Source organism: Miscanthus floridulus, chromosome 18 (genome assembly GCF_019320115.1).
Source record: "Miscanthus floridulus cultivar M001 chromosome 18, ASM1932011v1, whole genome shotgun sequence".
NCBI classification, from domain to species: domain Eukaryota; kingdom Viridiplantae; phylum Streptophyta; class Magnoliopsida; order Poales; family Poaceae; genus Miscanthus; species Miscanthus floridulus.
In genome coordinates, this window is record NC_089597.1 from 120678553 (window position 1) to 120701239 (window position 22687).

The 22687-nt window shown below is 48.0% G+C and overlaps 1 protein-coding gene across 1 annotated transcript; it reads left to right on the forward strand.

Moving 5' to 3' along the window:
• Window positions 1-15141: 15141 nt before the first annotated feature.
• Window positions 15142-20497, forward strand: LOC136520226 (EH domain-containing protein 1-like). Its single transcript, XM_066513675.1, has 16 exons — window positions 15142-15361; window positions 15461-15540; window positions 15642-15710; window positions 15809-15866; window positions 15953-16005; window positions 16098-16140; window positions 16219-16280; window positions 16797-16910; window positions 17082-17184; window positions 17274-17323; window positions 18366-18494; window positions 18573-18824; window positions 18922-19001; window positions 19259-19385; window positions 19477-19620; window positions 20030-20497. Exons 1-16 carry the CDS (start codon window positions 15277-15279, stop codon window positions 20213-20215), a joined length of 1635 nt encoding a protein of 544 aa, XP_066369772.1. The 5' UTR covers window positions 15142-15276; the 3' UTR covers window positions 20216-20497.
• Window positions 20498-22687: the final 2190 nt, after the last annotated feature.

A 22687-nucleotide genomic window follows, 5' to 3' on the forward strand; every position in this document is an offset into this window, starting at 1 on the left:
ATCGGGGGAAGGGTTAGGGTTATGGTTTCCGTCGCTGTCCGTTTGGGGTCGGGGACGGGAGGCTCGCGATGGATATCGGGGGAAGGGCAGGGGTTACGTTGGGAATGTGGGATTGATAGGGTTTCTTACCTTATTTCACTATTCACTATTGGCTATTGGGCCTTCGGATTTGACTTAATAATACCCTATTCTCTATAAAATTGGGCCCAAAACATATCAGCCTCTCCTAAAATTAGGCCCAAAACATATCAGCCCCTCCTATTATATACATATATACGTGAAATTTTTAGGGGGGCTTGAGGGGGGCTCCACGTGCCTGAGGGGCTCGAGTCCGCCCTGCCCTGCCATTAGCTCCATCCCTGCCCAACGCCTATTGCAGGCTAGGGCCTTGGAATCGCGGTTTTGCTTACTCCCTTGCAAGCCAACGCAAAGCAACAAGCATTCGCTTTTATTTTTATTTTTTTGATTTTCTCAAACCAGCATCAAATCATCTGTCTTCTTATTTATTTTGCTTTTTCCAAATCAGTACTTGTCTCTGTCTTTTGCTGTATGAATAACTTCAATAGGAGGAAAAAAAATTAAGTTAGCTCGCGAGCTAAACGAGCCAGCTCGAGCTGCCAAGTGAACCGAGCCGAGCTGAGCCTCTGACTCGTTAGTATAACGAGCCGAGCTAAACCAGCTTGATAATAAACTAAGCCATAACAAGACGAGCTCATGGAAGGTACTACTAGTAGGAGCCACTACTTCTTGTTTGATCTCTCCTTGTCCGTTTTCTTGGATTCTGATCACACTTTTTCACTCATCAGGCCCTGCCCGGCACTTCTTTAATTCATGGAAAAAGAAACTTTGCTTCACGCCCTTCTACCGCTGAAAACGTTCTTCAGGTATACTGTTGCACTCACGCTTCTTTCTGTAATAACAGCATTAATTGAACACTTCTCAATTGACTACCAAGCGTACAGGAGGAACCGATAAAAACACTTGTCAAAAGATTTGTAGCACATGTTGTTACAGACCATTCTAACGTCCTTGCATTGTTGGATTTTGTGTGATTAATTGATAAAATAGTAACGTGGATACAGTTTTAATCAGATTCCTAAATAACAGCAGCCATGTTACCAATCTTACTGTCGACGCGAAAAGTGACCAAGTAAATATTTATAGTTTTGTCGTACGTTGTGATCGGATGTGGCCTAGCACGCAATGACACATGATTTATACTGGTTCAGGCAACGTGCCCTACGTCCAGTTTCAGTCGGTCGGTGACTTTATTCCTGAGTCCAGGTGCTCGAAGTTTGCTGTGGGGTTACAAACGAGTAAAAATAAGAAGGGGGTGTTAAAGGCCCGGTCGGACTCTGAACCGAATGGCAGAGAGTGACCGGTGCTCTAACGTGCGCTGAGTATTGGAGCGTATGCTCTGTGTAGCTGTCGAGTTCTAGAGCTATTGAGCTGTTTAAGTCCTCAGGTCGTCGAGTCGTCTAGCATTTTCTTTTTTCGAGAGAGGTTTTTAGGAGAGAGCTCATCCCCTTTTATAGTTGAAGGGGATGGCCTTACGAGTTAGAGAGAGAGTGTGTATACGTGTGCTACCTAGTCTTGTTGCCCACGCTATCGGGTACGAGACGGTTATCGATGCCCACAATACTGATTATGTTCAGACGCATCCGGCAGACTCTCCGTGTTCGCCAGGTACGGCAAACGTCGGCGCCTACAATATTGTTTGTGCTCTGACGCGTCTGGAAGGTTGTATAGTGCCTGTCTAGCATGGCCTGGTGGCACCGTCGTGCAGGTGCGCAGGGCATGGCAGGGTACGGCCCTCGGTATTGCGGTTTGCTTGAGCGTCTTACCTTATCTGCTCCGCCTGATTCTCGAGCCCTCACAGAGAGGGCGTCCCCGGTCAGTCGTTCCCAGTCGATCCCGACGGTGTCGGTCGGGAAAGAGCAGCGAGCAAAGGTCTGGCGTATCCTCGGTCAGAGAAGGAGGTCGGAGCCGGACTACGGTCCCACCTTGGCCAGGCCTTCCGGTCGGGGACCGGATCGTTGTCCCAGCCTGTCATTATGTATCTGGGCTGGCCCAGGCGCGCGTTGTCGTTGCGCCGCCTGCTGGGCCGGGTTTTGCAGGGAAGCGGATCTATTGGGGACCACGGGTTTATGAACCCAACACTTACATTCTTACTTAAAAGGTTCATCTAAAGAAAACATACTAAAAAGATCTCCTAAGCAAATATTTTTACAAAAGAGATGTCTCGCCGATAAGTTAAACTTTTGATAGCAACAATGATATAACTTGTTTTAATGATTGATTGGCAACTATTAGCATGCCTCTTCACTTTCAAGACAAGAGAACCTCAGCTCCTAGCTTGATGCATGCTGAGATGGTCCAACTAATAAGGCATAAATACTAGTAGGACATTTAAGCCATATCCTCTTTAAAAAACAATTTTTGAATATGGATTACGTTTGTTTCTTTATTTTTGAAGGACGATTCAAAAACTATTGTCGAATCTGGCTCCTGCTCTGAAATAAATAAAGAAGAATTACCTTTTTCATCTTGTTCGGTTGAAATATCCCAATAAATCTTGCATTGAGAAGGAAGAGTCTGGGTTGGTGTGTTTGCTGCAGATGAATTCATTCAAAAGGTGCTCCAGTGCACCAGGAAATGATAAGTGTCCAAAGGTGAAAGCAGTAGAACGATGTGAATGCGATTATTGCTCAAGGTAAATTTGTGCTCTGTACTAAAATATCGTCTTCCATTCAACAAATATGTTTTTTTTCCTTCTATCTAGATTCTGAGTGTCTTATTCTTTCATTCACTCTTCACAGTCAGCGCGACATTGGGAAGTTCCTTGAGCGCCTCTACACCTTCGGAACTTGGATGTATTGCATCGGTGTAGTTTGGATTGTACATGAAATCATCCAACTACGACGCAAGTTTAAGGCCTTGGATTCGGATGACCATTAAACGTGCAAGATCCAATGGCCTCTTCCTCCACAGCTTACTATATCATGGTTTGTAGACAGGGGAAGTTTGCTTATATACGGTGGTATACCATCATGGTTCCTCTACATGTCATTGAAATTGGGAAACCCATTTCCATGTAAAGTTTTGTCTCTACCTTTTGGTCAAGACAGACCAGGCATTTTACCTCTAGGAGGAATTGGATTCATTGTTTCTTGAATCTTAAAACCACATTTTATTTTGAATTTTGACCCCCATATCCCATCGCATCCGCGGTGTGGCGGACCACCCAAACAAGCAAAGAGTTTACAAAAATCATGGCGGAGATCAAAGCAAATTTGTGTCAGGTCCCATCTCCAAGAGATTGATAATATGAATTCGTTTGGATAAGTCGGTCTCCGCTAACTGTACTGCAATACGCCTATCATTGATGTTAGATTAGATTAGATGTATATATATTATTATATACTTTTGTACCAAAAATATGAGAGCACAACAAAAAAAAATTTGACATTTACATATAAAATCTACTATTTGTCGACCGACAAAACTATTTCACGTATAAAACTAATTGCAACAAAAAAAATAAAAGAATTGTTCATCGTTCGACATATTTATACATATTTTTTATACACCCTTTCGTCCAGTCATAGCTAGGTGCCTAGGTTAGGGTTACCTCTACCAAATGCCAGGGCTAGCCTCAGCCAGCTGGGTGTTATCCGACACGAGAGTTACGAGTTGGAGTTGGAGAGGAGTTTTAGAAACTTTTTATTTTTAATAAGGAATTGTTGTTTGAGAAAAAATAAATAAAGGAATTGTTCTACCAAGATGTTGGATGGGTATTTTTTCTTTTTCTTTTTTTTTGTAAAAAAGTTAAATTGGGAGTTCATTTAGAGCATCTCAAATAGTTTCCAATTTTTTTTTGATAAATCAATGAGTTTTTCAAGTGCCTAAAAAAGAGTTAGGCACATATTTGTTGGTTCCTCCAACGGTTTTCAAAATCTGAATCCTAAGATATAGAATATAATTTTGCATAAAAAATTCTAGACTATTTATAAATTATCCTAACTATTTTTATACTTTTTTTCTTATACATTTGCACCAGGAACCCTTTTCTTACTCTTTGTTCTTCTCTACGTCTTTCCACCTTCGGATTGGTCCATGAATATGCATGTATATATCGGCTCAATCAGGTCGATTTTTCCAAGTGCAGAAAGATTGAGAGTTGAGATAGAGAGTTGTTAGAGAGCAGTTTTTAAATCTTGCCAAAAAATCAAGATTGAGAGTGGGTTTTGGAAACTCTTGGAGATGCTCCTACAAAGCTCATGGAGTTGCTCGCTAAACGAAAAAAATAGTCAAACCATTTTAAACTAGATTTTATTATAAGATATATTTTCATTGTATATGTATTTTGTACCACTATATACTCAAAAAGGTATATGAGGGAGTGTATATCTGTATTTTTTTATAAATTTGTTCAAACTATGGAATATCTGATTGTCGGTGTTTCGAATAAGCACCGGCAAGTAAATTTATAGTTATGCATGTTAGGCCCGGATGGTGCGCTAATGGACACAAGATTTATACTGGTTCGGGCTGAATGTCCCTACGTCCAGTCTATTGCTGCTCGTGTTATTAGCACCGAAAATGGTTCGTAGTAGGGGGTACAAGCGGTCGAGAGAGGGACTGGTCCCAAGTCTCTGATGAAAGGGTCGAAAGGATGTCAAAAGCCTGATAGCAGCTTGACTGTGTGTGATGTGTGTTATTCGTCCAGAGTCGGTCCCTTCATTAAAGGAAGCACATCCTCTTTTATAGATGAAGGGGACGACTTTACAAGTGAGAGGGCTCGGATGCGTATGCTACCTAGCCTTGTTATTCACGTCTACCAAGCCTTGTTGTCCATTCCGGTGGGTGAGAAAGGATGATAAGCGCCTACAATATTGTCGATGCCACTGTAGAATGTCAGGATGGCTACAGAGTACTGCCCCGCGCAGGGTATGAACTTTGGTACAGTGGTTTTGACTTATGAGCCATGCCTTGCCTTTCTCCGCATGTCTTCTGGTTCCCTCCAAACGGGGAGCCCCCGGTCGGATGGCTCCAGTCGGCCCTCAGTGCGCCGGTCGAAGAAGAGCGGTGAGCAGGCTTCCCGCGAGCCCCGGTTGCGGGGTCAGAGTCGTAGGGTCGGAGCAGGAAGCAGTGCTGTGGGCAAAGCCTTTTGATCGGAGGGGGCGTCCTGAGGCTGAAGCGAATACTCCGATCTGGTGGACCCGAGGGGCCATGAAGCGGATGCCGCTCCCTTGGGATCATATCGTGGTGATATCATATCCGTCATTTGTGGAGGACGCGAGTCTTTTTCTGGACCGTAGTGGTTGTCGTATGTCTACGTCGGGTTCCGTGCCCAAGGGCTGAAGGCGGCGCCCACAACTCTGTAGGGCGAAGAGCACGTGCCCACAACACTATTTAGGCTCTGCTATGCCTGGAAGGGTCTAAAGCATCCATCCTATCGTTCCCTGGCAGTACTTTTCCTATCGAGGCGCAGGGTATGGACTCTGGTATAGTGGTTTTGATTTATGAGCCATGCCTTGCCTTTCTCCACACGTCTTCTGGTTCCCTCCGAACAGGAAGCCCCCGGTCGGATGGCTCCAGTCGGCCCTTAGTGCACCGGTCGAAGAAGAGCGGTGAGCAGGCTTCCCGCGAGCCCCGGTCGCGGGGTCAGAGTCGTGGGGCCGGAGCAGGAAGCAGTGCTGTGGGCGTCCCTCAGGTGAGACTGAGCCCGTCCCTCGGGGGTCGGGCGAGGCGGAGTCAATCCCTAAGCTCTCGGGTGAGGTGGAGACTAGCCCTTAGCCCTCGGGCGAGGTGGAGCTGGCCCAAAGGCATCGGGCGAGGCGGAACCAAACTCCCGTCATTCGGGCAAGGAACGTAGCGGCGCCCTTGTCCGTCCAGAAGTTTTTAACGTTCGATGGTTATTAGTTCCACCTCCTTGGGTACCGCGGTATTAGGTCCCCGACAGTAGCCCCCGAGCCCCCGGGTGATTCGGGTAGAGTCACCCGGGGGATGTATTCGATTTCATCGGAGTCAATTCGCCAGAGGGTGCGCGCGAGCGCACCCGATGGGTGTAGCCCCCGAGCCCCTGGGTGATTCGGGTAGAGTCGCCCGGGGGATGTATTCGATTTCGTCGGAGTTAATTCGCTAGAGGGTGCGCGTGAGCGCACCTGATGGGTGTAGCCCCCGAGCCCCCGGGTGATTCGAGTAGAGTCACCCGGGGGTAGTATCGGACCCTCCGCGGGTAAGGCCGTAAGACTTTGTTTTTTGTCAACTAGATATTTTTAAGGGAAACGTGGTATTCCGTTCGCGGGAATTTTATTTAGGGCCGGCAAGCTCCTGGCGGAGCTGTAGACGGAGCGGGACCTCAAGCTGAAGGCTGAGGAGAGGTCCGCGACGTTGTAGGAGAAGGCAAACCAGGATGCCATGGTGGTCGATCGGGCCATTTGAGAGCGCGACGAAGCGCGTCGGGAGGCCGAGGCACGCTGGGCGGATCTTGGAGTCGAGGTGGCCCGATGGCTGGATACTGAGGAAGTTTCTGCTGGTCTGCGCGCCGATCTCGCCGAGGCGTGGGGGCTTCTTCAAGTCGAAGGTGATGAGTATGATCGCCTGTCTTCCACTGTCCTGGCGGTCTGTGACGACCTGTGGGTGACGCAAGAGGAGGGGGCTGGTTCCCTCGCGGTCTGTGCTACTGGTATCACGGTGCACGTGGGCCAGCTTGAGGAGAGCGCCTTTTGCCTCGGGATCACCCAGGTCTTCACTGTCGCCCATTCCCATTATGCTTAGGAGATCAACCTGGGGGTGATGAGCCAAGGCTTCGCGCCTGTCTATGAAGACGCTGAGCTAGATGAGATGGAGAAGGCGATGGCTCCCCTTGCGCAGAACCTAGCGGACAAGCTGAAAGAAGAGGTTCTCCCTTCGCGGAAGTAGTTAGTGGAATTGGTTTGATAAACACTTATTTGTAACATGTGAACAAGTGTCAGTGCTTTTGTGTCCTGGAAATGGTTGCGTAAGTCTCATTTCGTTTGTTTTGATCTTACCTTCTCTTTTTGCGATGAAAAAGATTTAGACAATCGACCCTTCCGTTTGTTAAGACCATAGGGCCCGAGGTTTTTTTAGGGGAAACTTGATTGTGCTGGTGAGCAAAATTACCATAGCTGTCTGGGCGTGGGCCTTTTGCGGTCTTACCAGTTTGTTCCACCGAACCTTGCCCCTAGTCTTGATGTGAAGAGGAGGTCAAATGTAACTGCCCCTAGTCTTGATGCGAAGAGGAGGTCAAATGTAATATTTTTTCAAAAAAAGAAAGGAGGTACCCATACCTTTATCAGCCCCCGAGTGAGATCCGACCCCTTGCAGTTGCTGGGGTCGGATGTTACTGGAGACCAGAGCGAGGGAGGCAAACTTACATTTGTATTTACTCGTACCTCTTACCTAGGACTTTGATGATCGCTGTGTGACCGTGCGTTATGAGCTTGCTAACGAGGATGTTCGGACGGAATCCGATCCCGTTTGCTTCGCGGCAGGGTCGGCAAAGCCCTCGGGGGGTGTTCCGTTACTCCTTTGCCTACCTTCCAATAGATTCCCCCTCAATGGGGTTTCTATGGGCTCGGCTAGAGGCTGGATTAAACAAGAAGGTTGAGATGACCCTATTCACCTTAACGCGGGTCGGGCAAAGGCCGTTGAGGCTCATCTGTGTTTTCTCCACTAGCTCTTGTTCGACACGAGGCGGCCTCGAACCCTTCGCTGGTCAGCCATCGAACCTCGGTCTCTCGATCTTGGATCAAGTGGCTCGAGCCCTCGAGCCCTTGAGGGTCTGCTAGGGGTCGGCCATGTTTTCGTGCGCTACCCCGTCCTCAGTTTTCGTGGCCGGAGGGGCTGAGTTGATGACACTTGCCTTGATGGCTCGAGTGTCGCGCTCAATGAGCTTGCTAACAGGTATGTTCATGTGGAATCCGGATCCATCATTCGCTGATGGGGTCGGTAGAGCCCTCATGTGGCATTCTACTACTTCTGAACCCGCCTCCCGGTAGATGCCCGAGCCATTTGTTGGGCTTAGGCGGCCCGTTGGCTCTCCTCGATGGAGATTCTGTGGGTCTGGCTCGAGGTTAGAATCGAACGAGAAAGGTCGAGATGTCCCTATCCACTTCTAAATGGGGTCGGGCAAGGCCGCTGGGGCTCATTTCGGTTTTTCTCCCCTGGCTCTGTTTGACACGAGGCGGCCTCGAGCCCTTCGCGGGCCGGCCTTCGAACCCCAGTCAGGCGTCGCTCATATTGAATGAGGCGGCTACCGCTTCGTGACGTGACACGAAGCGTTGAGATGCAAGGGTTTGCATATGCAATGTTTGAATGCATGAATTTAACATATAGTTTAATCGAGACGAAAGCGGGGGTCGGTAACGTTACCTTGGTGGTATGAGCTGTGGGAAGTTCCTACCAGACATGTCCGAGCCAGGTTCGGGTCTGACGTTTTCGATGAGGCCGGCGTAACTTGCATAAGTATCGCTACTTTTGTTTTTGCGATTGATTTTTATGTGATCTGCCAGCCTTTCCCTCGAAAGGGGCTCTGCAGGCGGACCCCTCCAAACTCCTTTCAGGAAGGCAGGAGCTAAGGCTCTTAGTGTGAGGAATTGTGAATGCGATTATGCTGGTGAACCAAAAAAACACCGTAGCCGTCGAGGCGTAGGGTCTGGTGGTTCGTCCAGTTGTACTCATCGTTGTATTCCCACACGCCATGCTTTTGGTTTCCCAAACATAAGGAGGGGTCGGGCTAAGAGGGTGTTTAAACAAACATGCGCCCTCGGCAGCCCCCGAGCGATGTCCGTGCCCCTGCCGTTGCTGGGTCGGAGGCCCGGTAAAGAATTTAATACTCAAAGTAAGTAAACATGGGTACTTATCTTTCAATTGGTCGTTCGTTCGTTGTTTTGCCTGGGCCGCCCGATCGACCCAGGAGGCCTGTTAGACTCCCCCTGGAGGGAGGTTCCATCGTTGGGTTGTTCCATGGGCCTGCCAGGTGGCATCCCATCGACCAGAGCGCATCCCATCGTTTCCAGCGCGTCCCCTCAAATTTCTTTCGCCTTTCCTCCGCTATTGTGCCCCTTCTTTAAATAGGGAGGGGGAGAGGAGTTCTTGCCCCATTCCTAGCCAGCCTTTGAGCCGCCACCACTTCTCCTTCCTTTCCACCGAATGTGGCGGTCCCTGAGTAAGAGAGGGTGATGCGAGGGAGAGAACAACTCACAGGTCTGCTTGTGAATCCGGAGCGCGATGTTGAGCTGGAGGTCATCCCACGTAGATGAGACAGTGTGAGCCGCCCTTGCTATGGGCGCACCACCACCACCGATGGAGGTGGGGCACTAGAGGGCACCGAGCATTGTCGACCTTGCCGTCGTTCGTTGCGGCCTTCCTTCGGCGGGAAGCACCTCCTGCCCCAACGTCGTTGTTGGGGTTGGAGCTGATGATGATGGCATAGTCCCTGAATGCCCTGGTAGAGGGGCACCGCATTTGCCGGCGTGGTGCTCGATGTTGCAGATGACGGTGCCTTCGAAGATCCCGTGGCGCGGTGGGATGTTGCCGATGGAGAGCATGATGCGGTGGCCGTAGTAGACGAACTGGCCCGTGTACCTGCCCGGACGTTGCCGATGGAGAGCTTGGCGCGGCGGCCGCAGTAGTACATGTAGTAAAACTGCAAATACTTCTTGATGTCGTATGGGAGTTTCTAGCGGCCACTTGCCTTTCTCCGCACGTCTTCTGGTTCCTTACGAACGGGGAGCCCCTGGTTGGATGGCTCCAGTTGGCCCTTAGTGTGCCGGTCGGAGAAGAGCGGTGAGCAGGCTTCCTGTGAGCCCCGGTCGCGGGGTCGGAGTCGTGGGGTCGGAGCAGGAAGCAGCATTTTGGGCCAAGCCTTCCGATTGGAGAGACTGCTTGGAGATGGCTGGTGCCTGAAGCGAGTGCTCCGATCGGAGAGGTGGGCCGAAGAAGCTAAAGAGCGAGTGCCTGTTCTTATGGGTAGACCTTCCGGTCGACGACTGGACTACCCTTCCGCCCTGCTGTGTTTTAGTTTTTTGGGCCGTCCCATGGCCCAAGTTGCAAAAGACTAGGAATGCGGGTGAATTAGTTCTGATCACGCTGGTGAGCAAAGAGGTTGTAGCCACTAGGGAGTGGGTCTCCCGTAGTCCTACCAGTTGTACTCCAAATTTGTTCCCGAAATCTTAGTCCTTAGGACTTGTTTACGAGAAGAACGAGATAAAGTTTTCAAAGATAATACAGGAAGTGTTTGCAAGATAAACATACTTGTACTTGTATCAGCCCCCGAGTGAGGTCCGGCCCCGCACAATTTGCAGGGGTCGGATGTCACTAAAGATCGGGGTTTTGTAAAGACAAAAATTGATAAAAAGAAACATGCGTTTATTTAAGGGTAAAAACAACGTAGCTGCTTAATGTTCTAGGCGTTGGTGAAGACCTCGCCGTTGATGGTTTTCAACTTGTAGGCGCCCGGGGCGAAGTACTTCCGCGATGACGTACGGCCCCTCCCAGGGCAGGGAGAGCTTGTGGCGGTCCTTGTTGCTCTGCACGAGGCGAAGGACGAGGTCCCCGATGTTGAAGGCTCAGTCCTACACCCGTCGGCTGTGGTACCGTCGCAACGCCTTCTGGTACTTGGCCGAACGGAGGAGGGTGATGTCGCGGGCTTCATCTAACTAGTCCATGGCGTCTTGGTGGGATGCCTCGGCCCCCTGTTCGTCGTATGCTCTGATTCTTGGTGCTCCATAGTCAAGGTCCGTTGGGAGAACGGCCTCAGAACCATAGATCATGAAGAAGGGTGTGTAGCCGGTGGCCCGGCTAGGAGTTGTCCTTAGGCTCCAGAGCACGGCCGGGAGCTCAGCGAGCTAGCGCGCACTGAACTTGTTCAACCGGTTGAAGATCCTGGGCTTAAGGCCTTGCAGGAGCATGCCGTTTACGCGCTCGACCTGCCCGTTCATCCGGGGGTGCACGATGGCTGCCCAATCGATCCGGATATGTTGTTCATCGTAGAATTGAATGAATTTCCTATCGGTGAACTGTGTGCCGTTGTCTGTGATGATGGAGTTCGGTACTCCGAAGCGATGGATGATGTCGAGGAAGAACAACACAGCCTATTCAGATTTGATCGTGGAGATCGGTCGAGCCTCGATCCATTTTGTAAACTTGTCTATGGTGACAAGCAGGTGGGTGAAGCCCCCGGGCGCCTTTTTGAGTGGCCCAACCAGGTCGAGCCCCCAGACCGCGAAGGGCCATGTGATGGGGATCATCTGGAGCGCCTGGGCCGGGAGGTGAGTTTGCCGAGCGTAGTACTGACACCCTTCGTAGGTGCGTACAATTTGCTCGGCGTCGGCTACTACGGTGGGCCAGTAGAAGCCCTGTCGGATATCGCTCAGCGGAAGTTTTCCCTATTCGCTAGGGATACAGAGCTGTAGGATCCCGGTGTGACTCCATTTGTAGAGTTCGCCTTCTACAAGAACGAAGGACTTGGCGCGACGTGCGAGCTGTCGAGCTTTCGTCTTGTCTGTCGGTAGTGTGTCATGGAGGAGGTAGTTGAGGTAGAGCATTCTCCAGTCGTTGTGAGGGTCGAACTCTGCTGCTGGGTCCCCTTCAAACTCCATGACCTCGGGGTCGGGCGGAGCAGTCGGCGGGTCGATTTAATACCTTTTTTTAAATACAAGTAGTTAGTAAATATAAAAAGTTTAAGTTCGTGGGGGAACCCTGGTGTAAAACGTTCATGTGTGTTTTAATGACTGCAATCGGTTTTTGTTTTTGTGATGGAGTTGCTCCGTTCGGGGAAGCTTGTTCCCTTTCGTTCCTTAGTTCTCCCTTAGCATAATTTTGTTTTAAATTTCTTTCTATCTCGTACCTACCCGTTTGTTCCGTAGGTCGCAACTTTGTGAGCCTAGGGCGTGGCCCACGAGGCTCGGCCGGTCGTAGCCGTAGGAAAAGGCGAGGTGCGATCAGTCGGAATGTTCTAAAGCAAAGTTACGTAAGGTAAAACAAAGGAACGAACTACCCTTTTGTTCAGGTAGGAAGGAGTTTCTTTATACAAAACCAAAAGAGTACTTAGGGTAAAAACAAAAACAAAGGGGTAGTAGAGCCCCCTAGTGGAGCCCCCGAGCGCCCCGAGCCAAAAAGTGTTCGGGTCAGGGTGCTCTTACGGGAGCGTTCGCTAAGTAAAGGTAAGACTAAAACTTAGGAAGAGAAGAAAAGACATAGCTGTTCCAAGGTTGTCGGAGAGAGCGTCGTCGTTGTTGTCCTTCAGTCAGTAGGCTTCCGATCGGACCCCTTCGTGCTCTAGTCGTCTGGATCCTTGTCCGCCGCGCCCCATTCTTCGGTCGCTGTCTCCTCACCTTTTTCTTCCTTTGGCCTGCCGGCCTACCTCAACAGGCGCCTGAGGAGCTGGCAGTCCTTATAGAGATGATTGACAGGATAGTTGTGGTTGGGGCATAGACCATCCATGAGTTTGTTGAAGTGGTCAGGTAGTCCCTGTTGGGGCTGCCTGGGTGCGCGATCAGCTATGGCGATCAACGTGGTGTCGTTCGTCCGGCGCCGATCCTTCTAGTTCTTTTTGCCCCTCTGAGTGGAGGGGCCTTCGTCTTGATCCTAGCGCTTGGCCTTGCCTTTGTCGCGGCCCTCGTTGAAGCGCGGTAGAAAAGGCGCTTGCTGGGGGTGTTGGACAAAGGTCCGTGGTTCCAGGCTTCAGGGCTGGGACTCCGACCGACACTACGCGCATCTTGGTTCGGCCCAAGCCGCGCATAGATAGGCGGTCGGCACAGGGTGGCCGTCAAGTCAAGACGAGGTGCAGTTGCGGCTTCTTGTGCCGCAATCGGTGGTTGTGGCGATGATAGGGTGTAGTGCCCCATCTGCTGCGTCCTTGTTCCCTAGACGGGGAGCGAGGTCGCGAGTCGGCGTCGTGATACGGAGCACTCCGCTTGTTGAACGGCGGCGGTCTCCAATAGTGCCCGAAGGTTCTGGTGGATTGCTCGTCCACGAGGGTCGTTCGGCTCGGGCAGGTCACGCAGGAGCATTACCGCGGCGGCAACGTTCTGGCTGGCCCGAGCGAACTGTGGGGGGTTGCCTATCGGGTTGCCTCCTCTCCAGAGACGCTTTGGACGTGCCCCTCGGGGGTTTGCGCCATGAAGCATTCCCGGGAAGGGTAATGGCTCCCCCTACTGGAGTCAGAGCTGGAGGACGACTCTGGTTCCTCCGTGAGGAGCCCTTGGAGTGTCTCCGGATCATGTTCAATTGCCCCCACGAACTCGCTGTCCGTAGGCGGCTGAACCATGCGTAGTGCCAGAAGGTGACCAGCGGTTGCCGCAGCGTTGCGGAGGCCGAACGAAAATGTCGTCGAGGCACGCCGTGTGGAGCGTTCTGGAGAGAGTGTGATGTGGCGCGGGGCCTCTCTGGACGACTAGGGTCCATGGGAGACACCGGGCTAGCCCTCAAGCCTCCGGTAGCTGAAGTTGATGGGAGGGAGAGACTGGACGGCCGCGTGGGCCAGTGCCAGCTCTCCTCCTAGTGTGACGATGAAATCCAGGTCACCGAAATGCACGCGTGCGCCCGGGACCCAGCTGATTGCGTGGTTAGCCATCCGAGGCCTGATTTGGAACATGCAAAGTCCCCTACCTGGCGCGCCAACTGTCGGTGTTTCGAATAAGCACCGGCAAGTAAATTTATAGTTATGCACGTTAGGCCCGGATGGTGCGCTAATGGACACAAGATTTATACTGGTTCGGGCTGAATGTCCCTACGTCCAGTCTGTTGCTGCTCGTGTTATTAGCACCGAAAATGGTTCGTAGTAGGGGGTACAAGCGGTCGAGAGAGGGACTGGTCCAAAGTCTCTGATGGAAGGGTCGAAAGGATGTTAAGAGCCTGATAGCAGCTTGACTGTGTGTGATGTGTGTTATTCGTCCAGAGTCGGTCCCTTCGTTGAAGGAAGCACATTCCCTTTTATAGATGAAGGGGACGGCTTTACAAGTGAGAGGACTCGGATGCGTACGCTACCTAGCCTTGTTGTTCACGTCTACCAAGCCTTATTGTCCATTTCGGTGGGTGCGAAAGGATGATAAGCGCCTACAATACTGTCGATACCACTATAGAATGTCAGGATGGCTACAGAGTACTGCCCCGCACAGGGTATGGACTCTGGTACAGTGGTTTTGACTTATGAGCCATGCCTTGCCTTTCTCCGCACGTCTTCTGGTTCCCTCCGAACGGGAAGCCCCTGGTCGGATGGCTCCAGTCGGCCCTCAGTGCGCCGGTCGGAGAAGAGCGTTGAACAGGCTTCCCGCGAGCCGCGGTCGCGGGGTCGGAGCAGGAAGCAGTGCTGTGGGCGTCCCTCGGGCGAGACCGAGCCCGTCCCTCAGGGGTCGGACGAGACGGAGTCAATCCCTAAGCTCTCAGGCGAGGCAGAGACTAGCCCTTAGCCCTCGGGCGAGGTGGAGCTGGCCTAAAGGCGTCGGGCGAGGCGGAATCAAACTCTCGTCATTCGGGCAAGGAACGTAGCGGCGCCCTTGTCCGTCCAGAAGTTTTTAACGTTCGATGGTTATTAGTTCCACCTCCTTGAATACCCTAATATTAGGTCCCCGACAATGATTGACTTAGAAATTAGGATAGAAATAAAACGATACTTCTTCATGTTAAATTATAAGATATTTTGACTTTTCTAGATATATTGTTTTTACTATAAATATATTAAAGTAGGATAAAAATAATGGAAGTGCTATTTTTTATACTATGGAGATAGTAGAATCTGTGCACAAAAAGTAGACGATCACAGTTCGATAGAGTCGGCACATCTGATTTCTTGATACTACACCCGGGCTGATCGACTGATCGATCCTCAGAAGAATAGGACACGTAGGATCCAGTCCACTCCCACTTTGGCTCTGTTCGCATGCTCTTAAACTTGACTAAACTTGACTTGATTCGCTTCTTTTTTTTCATTCAAAATAGTATTTTTCTCTTATAAATTTCTCCAAATTCCTCCGAGCAAACGGGGCCTTTTATCCCATCCGGCCCTCGTGCCACGAGCTGGCACGGCAGCGTCAACGCTTGACGGTTGACGCGTTCGCCAGCCACCTCGCGTGGGTTCGAGCCAAACTCCACGGCCGCACCACCCCCTCGAGTCGATGTTGAACTCGCTCAGGTAGCCCATTTGAAAGCTCTGTTCCTGTTTCCACACAGTGAGGCCACGTCGTAGGGTTTTGCTTGCTTCGCCCGGCGGTAAAGCGGAGCGCGGCCACCGCCGCGCGCCCGGCCATGGAGATCGGGCAGTACCCCGCGAGCAGCTGCTCCAAGGAGCACCAGAAGATCTACCAGGAGTGGTTCGCGCTCGCGGACGCAGGTCCGATTCGCCCCTGCTCTGCTCTGTTCCCCCTCGATCCCCAATCCCCTTCCCACTGTTGTTCGCCTGAATGTGGTCTTCTAATCGACGGTGTTGCAGACGGGGATGGCCGCATCACCGGTCCCGACGCGATCAAGTTTTTCGGCATGTCCAAGCTCTCCCGCGCCGACCTCAAGCAGGTGCTGGCTCTCGCTACTAATCCCTTCCTGTTTTGTTCTGCTTGCGGAGCTATTGGTTTCTATATATGTGCCATTTTTGTCCAACCGTGCTGCGATTCAAGGTCTGGGCTATCGCGGACACCAGACGGCAGGGGTACCTGGGTTTCCCTGAATTCATCACGGCGATGCAGGTTTCCCCTCGTCTATTTGATGTTTCTGTTGTGCTCTCTGTTTCCACTAGGTGATTTGGGTTATTGTTCGTTACTAATGGGCTTGTTTCAATTGGCAGCTAGTCTCTCTGGCACAAGCAGGGAATGAGATTACTCAAGATAGCCTTAAACGCGATGGTTGTTGCTAGCCTCCAAATCAAGCCTACTTGATTGCATTATGCTTATTTATTTACTGCTAACAAGTTTAAGGTTATATCTGACAGATTTGGTCAGTTTGAATCCACCTGTGATGGAAGGTTTGGATGCCCTACTTGCGGTAATGCATTACTATGCCCTTACAGTTTTTCTGTATCGAATTTGTGCTTTATCTCAATGCCTTGTAGTAAATATGATGGCAACTGCTTTCAGAAATCTAAGCATTTGGTGAAGCGGGTTGATCCAGAAATGGATGGTAAGTAATGCACTCTTTAACAGGAAATTCATGCTTGGGGGAAATCTATGATACAAACCTTTTTTTTTATCCATGCAGGATACCCTCAGGAACAATCCCATTTAACAAACAAATGGTTCAGCTCAAAGTCATCAAAGAAGGTAATACTCATGTAGTCATGTCATCTTCACAATTTTCTTCTGTATGCTCCTAGAATATCGCTCTTGTGAATGTCTATTGCATATCAGCACCAAAGGAACTTTTGAGGAAAATTCTGGTATATCCTCATTAGTGAGCATAAGTTGATAGATCAGTTATCTGTCTTTTTACGTTACCAAAAGGAAAAGGCAGCAAGTTTACCTGTTTAGCTTGTGTAAGCTTCTGTAGCTGGTTAACTATTTATTTTAATTGTATCTTGTCTGTTAACGAGCTTGGAAACAATATGATGCATGTAAGTTGTCTAAAAGGAAGCCCACAGTCCACCAAAATGTTTGTAAGACAACATAGCTCTCAGTACTTGTGTTTCTATTATGCATTATTAAGCAACAGAGATATTTTTGTGCCAATATTAAGACCTTTCCCTATATAAAGAAATGCTGTCAGTTGACCCTAGTTTTGTCAATGACACATTTATCATTATTGCTGATCTTTCCTTTTATGGTTTTATATGTAAACAGATACCTCTGACTGCTGTTACTTCTGTCATTGATGGCTTGAAAAAACTTTATATCGAAAAGTTGAAGCCTTTGGAAGTTACATACAAGTTCAATGATTTCGTCTTCCCTTTGCTGGTACATACTGTATTCCCATTTTCTGGATACTTTAGGAAACAGAAATGACTACTTTCCTGTGTAATCTATGCCATCATTATTGTTGTTTCCTTCTCATTTTGTTCAAAATAACTCCCTTTCATGCAGAACATTGTTAATCCTTTTGTGTGTGTGTGTGTGTGTGTGTTGCAGACAAGTAGTGATTTTGATGCAAAGCCAATGGTTATGCTCTTAGGTCAATATTCTACTGGTAAAACAACTTTTATCAAGCATCTGCTAAGAACAAGCTACCCAGGTTTTTTTACCTACCAGATGTACCTTCTATAGTTTCCCAGGTTTGTTCAACTAACATGCTGTCTGACAGTTTATGTTTTGCATTTGCAGGTGCCCATATTGGACCAGAGCCAACAACAGACAGATTTGTAGTTGTCATGGTAAACTGAACAAAACTTAGGATTTCTCTTTGTAGGTATAATAGGTGCATCAAATGATTTAAACTTCTTATTATGATTTGTGAAGTAATTTTAGTTGAAATGATGAACGGATGAAGCAATTCAACATTTTTCTCAAAACTTTGGATAGGGAATTTACATCGTTAGTTACCTATGGGATCCCTCCTAAGATGTTGGCTTTACAGATTTTAGAATCACATAGTAGTTGATAGATAATGACACAGATTGGAGTATGACGTTATGCCTTTGAATATCGTCACAGTTTTCTATATATAGTTTGTAAAATCCTCAAGAGCATGTAAAGAGTTTTCTACATAGTAAACAGAACTTTAAGGGTATAGGCTGATCTAGGTTCTCTATTTGGTAGAAGTATTAAAAAAATAGCGCTAGTGCTGATGCCATAATTTTCTTAGGCTCGCAAAATTATCAGTCTGTCATTTCTTTTTCTTTTTTTTTTGGGGGGGGGGGGGGGGGGGGGGGTCTTCCTGTTGCCAACAAGAACTAAAATTATTGCTTTTGGGATGCATTGCTTGTTCATTTCTATAATATGTTTGGATCTGATTGTCTTTTTGTGCTTCGTGGAAACACTGTCAATTTTCTGGCTGACACCTGTTGCGTTGTGATTAGCAGCCTGTACCTTTTTCTCTAAATTTTCTATGAAATGCTGAGCTGCGATTATATCGCCAGCCATCATATTTATGATTGTTTCTGATTCCTTAGGGTTTGTTGGGGATGTTAGCTAATGTAAAAGAAGCATAATGCACACATCTCCAAATCAATATTAAAGTTTAAGTTCATCATTGCTAGATTTATGCAAATTCTTTCTTGTGAAACTGGCAATAGATACTAAGCACCTATTGGCACACTCTTTTTGTCCAATTTCAGTTTTTTCAACCTAGGCCAATGTAACTGCAGTATAAGCAGTATGAATTGCCTGTGTGCCACCTATTACATTACCACATGTTTTATACCTATAATACTTTCCCCTTTCTGTCGCTCCAGTTAACTTATGTATGCTTGCCAGTCAGGACCTGACGAAAGGACTATTCCTGGAAATACTATTGCTGTTCAAGCTGACATGCCTTTTAGCGGTCTTACAACATTTGGGACTGCATTTTTATCCAAGTTTGAGTGCTCTCAGATGCGACATCCAGTAAGATTTAATTTTGATGCAAGTGAAAACCTAAAAGGCATGTAATCTGGAAACTGATACCAAACATTTACCTTGAAGCTGCTAGAGCATATCACATTTGTTGACACACCTGGTGTTCTTTCTGGTGAAAAGCAACGCACGCAACGCAGCTATGATTTCACTGGCGTGACATCATGGTTTGCTGCGAAGTGTGATCTTATTCTTCTTCTGTTTGATCCTCATAAGCTTGATGTCAGCGATGAGTTCAAACGTGTCATTGGATCATTACGTGGACATGATGACAAAATACGTGTAGTTTTGAACAAGGCAGATCAAGTAGACACTCAACAGGTAGTATTTGTGGATCTTTTTGTGTCTTAACTCGTGATGGGACATTTTTCTTTGTTTTGCTCTACATATTAATACTCCTTTTCTCATTGACATGCAGCTTATGAGAGTTTATGGTGCATTGATGTGGTCTCTTGGGAAAGTATTGAATACACCTGAGGTTTCACGTGTTTATATTGGGTAACTTCTGATACCCTGATCTTCTTTATTTCACTATTTGGTATTTTATGATAGATTACATAAGATCTTCAAATTGTAACTTCAAAATTACTAGTAGAGTATTGATGTATTTCATTTACTTTATTAAAGCTTGACTCGGGTATTACTGGATTTCTCCATTACTTAAACAATAGTATATTTGAATCTTGTTCTGGTATTGACCTTAGATCATTCAAGTGCCTGCAAATCATTCAAGTAACTTCCATGTTTGTTTGTAGATCATTCAATGACAAACCAGTAAATGAATCAGCTGTTGGTCCACTTGGAAAGGAACTATTTGAGAGAGAGCAAGATGATCTCCTTTCTGATCTCAAAGATATCCCCAAGAAAGCCTGTGATCGTCGAGTAATTTTTCTTTTTCTTTTTTCTTTCCATGTGTTTTTGAGTCCTAACTAATTAGTTTTTGCATATTGACATCAGTATTCTGTGCCTGCAGATCAATGAATTTGTTAAACGTGCTAGAGCTGCCAAGATCCATGCTTATATAATAGGCCATCTAAAGAAGGAGATGCCTACAATGATGGGCAAAGCAAAAGCCCAACAACGACTCATAGACAATCTGCCCGATGAGTTTGCAAAGGTATGTATTTTGAGATTCTGAACTTCTCTAGTTGATATAGGATCATTGTAGATTGAAGAGCCGCAGAGGTCCTTGCTTATGTTGGCAACTTAGGATGGAAGCTTTTGTCTGTCAGATGTCCTCTTACCACTTTTTTTTTTTGGGTTGGCGTATCATGGCCTCGTGGCTTGTTTCACCTAACCAGCTTGCACCTTAAGTTTCGATTATTTTACTACTTTGCGCATTCTAAAATAGTGACAGTAAGAACTGGTTGAGTTTGCCGATGGTGTGAATTCTGGGCTCTTCCTGTTTCATTTCAGTTACAGTGTCCTCTCTTTTCTTTTACTGGATGTCATGTGAAGCATTCACTTACATATCCTTTCTATATAATTTTCATGCTCTAAGCAACAACTGCTGTCTGGTGGAATAGGTGCAACGGGAATACCATCTTCCATCGGGAGATTTTCCTTATGTGGAGCACTTCAAAGAGGTCTTGAGCGGGTATAGCTTTGACAAGTTCGAGAAGGTCAAGCCCAAGATGATACAGGCCGTGGATGATATGCTTGGATATGACATTCCAGAACTTCTCAAGAACTTCAGGAACCCATATGAGTGAACCCATACAGGCGGTTGAAGGATGACTTTGATCTGCACCAAAATGAGGGATTGAGTGGGGCATGGATTGATGCTGCCGTCCATAGCTTTGGAAATGTCAGGCGACGATGAATCATCGCGATCAAGGTCCCGTGGGGCGCTCATTGCCATCCATGCTTCGCCATTGTTATATAACTTTATGCATAAGCATCATAGAGCCATTGCTCAAACTTTCACCAGACATCTGGTCATGTAAAATCGACTAAATAGTGATCTTAAATGAGTATTTATTCGTTTCCTCAAATGACTAAATAGTTTGCATTAAAGAATATACTGCGATGCTCATTGTTTCCTCAAATGAGTATTTATTCGTTTGGAATAGCTGGATAATGTGGTCCTGTCAATTGTCAGCCCATGAAGAATATTTGGACCACAGTGGGGTGTTGTCCTGAGCATGGCTCCTTGTTTTGCTTTTATGTGAATTTGTTCATGAATGTCATGTATGTTGTGGTACTGCAAACTCTGATGTTGCAAATATATTTTTGAACGATGAACCTTTGAGAAATTAACTCAATAAATTTGTCCATCTGAGATTGGAGAATACTGTTGTTTTCTGTCCTGCCTAATAAGCATTACAATAACAATGTAGATTCGCATGAACAAGAAAATGATCCTTGCAAATTTCCTAAATTTGGAGTACAAGTCACTCAGACAACATGCCCCAATTAGGGTGGTCTTTCTTTTCCCGAATCAGATGTAGACACTCATAGATTACCCTTGAAAGTTGTAAATGCACATACGCACAAAATATAAATCTCGAGATTGACAAAGTTAACATAGACACATCTTACTATTGACGGAAACTATATTTATGTATCTAAAATTGAACATAAATTATATTTATGTATCTACTCCATCCGTCCCTAAATATCTGTCGTTTTTGCTTCTTGAGAAAGAACTTGACTAAATATATATATAAAAATATTAATATTTATGGTACATAATTAATATCATTAGATAAATATTTGAATTTAGTTTTTTAATAAATTTATTTAGAGATACAAATTATCGGGACCAATACTAGGGTACCCGAAGATGATGAGCTAATAATCATCAATGATCGATCCATCCGAGCGGTCAAGAGTGCGACTACACCTCTTGCTGGGCTCCGCCTCGTCCGATCCCTGAGGGTTGGCTTGGCCTCGGTGGACACTAAGGTCGCGGGCTCCGCCTCGCCCGACCCCCTAGGGTCGGCTCCACCTCAGCTGACTCCCAAGCGCTTACTCCGTCTCGTCCAACCCCCAAAGGTTGGCTCCGCCTCACCCGACATCTAAGGGCCAGCTCCGCATCGCCCGACGTCTAAGGGCTGGCTCCGCTTCGGCTGACTCTCGAGGGTAGGCTCCGCCTCGGCCGACCCCTGAGGGTCGGCTCCGCCTCAGCCAACGTCTGAGGGCTGGCTCCGCCTCGCCCGATCCCTCGAACACGGTCCCTAACGGAAGCTCACGTCGCCGCCAACCACTACGGGCCAGAAAGTACCACTCAAAGTCAAACTTCTGGCATCATGTAGGGAGCGGTCACATCTCAACACGACCCGTCCCCATGACATGTCATCCCGGGGGACTCACATCGTCCACAGTGACTATAGATGGCCAACGGGCCGTGCCGGCCCGATGGGGATCTTGCCTCGACGGGCTGTCGTGCCTGCCGTGCCGTGCCTCCACAGGCTTCGTGCCTGGCCTACGGCCCGTGGGCCATCTGACCATGCCGTGCCGCCCGTTGGGCACGGCCATTTTCCCCGTGCCGTGCCGGCCCACAGCCCGACAACCAAAAAACATCTCATTTTCACCAGATTTTCACCGAGTGTTTGAACCACTTCTTCATTTTCACTAGTTTTGAACAAGATTCCATCATTTTCATCACCATTTTCACAAAAGCTCACAGATTCACATTCACCACAGTACCACACAATCACAAATCACAACAAAAGAGAAAAGACAAAGAGACAAGGTTATATGAAAATGATGATCAAAAGGACACAATACTCACATTCACCACAGTACCACACATTCACCACAGTACCACACAATCACAAATCCCAGCCGATGAAGGGTCGGACGGCCAGCCCCGGCCCTGACCTCCAGCTCCAACACCGTCCCTCAACGGTGGACGCTGGCGCTTTGGCGCTGGCGGCCTAGCCATGGCGCCTCCAGAGGAGGAAGACGCGGCGTCAGGCACCACCAACCTATGAAGAACAGAGGATAGAATAGAAGAACAGGGGTGAGTCAGTGAGTGAGTGAAAGATGGACAGACACAACATAGATCTAAGGTTAGGGTTAGGGTTAACCCTAACCTGCGCCACCGGAGCCCAGTGCCGGAGAAGAGGCTAGAGAGGCAGCCAGAGGAGGAGACAGACAACAGTTAGATGGCGAGCGACGACGGAAGGACAGACACGATGAACTCACATGGTACACCAAAGGAGGGGGGAAGAGGGGAT

Excerpts from the sequence above, each read along its gene's own strand:
- LOC136520226 (XM_066513675.1), top strand. The coding sequence starts at position 15,277 with ATGGAGATCGGGCAGTACCCCGCGAGCAGCTGCTCCAAGGAGCACCAG. Across the intron at positions 15,711-15,808 it reads AATTCATCACGGCGATGCAG|CTAGTCTCTCTGGCACAAGC; the intron begins GTTTCCCCTCGT and ends TTCAATTGGCAG. Across the intron at positions 19,621-20,029 it reads TGCCCGATGAGTTTGCAAAG|GTGCAACGGGAATACCATCT; the intron begins GTATGTATTTTG and ends CTGGTGGAATAG.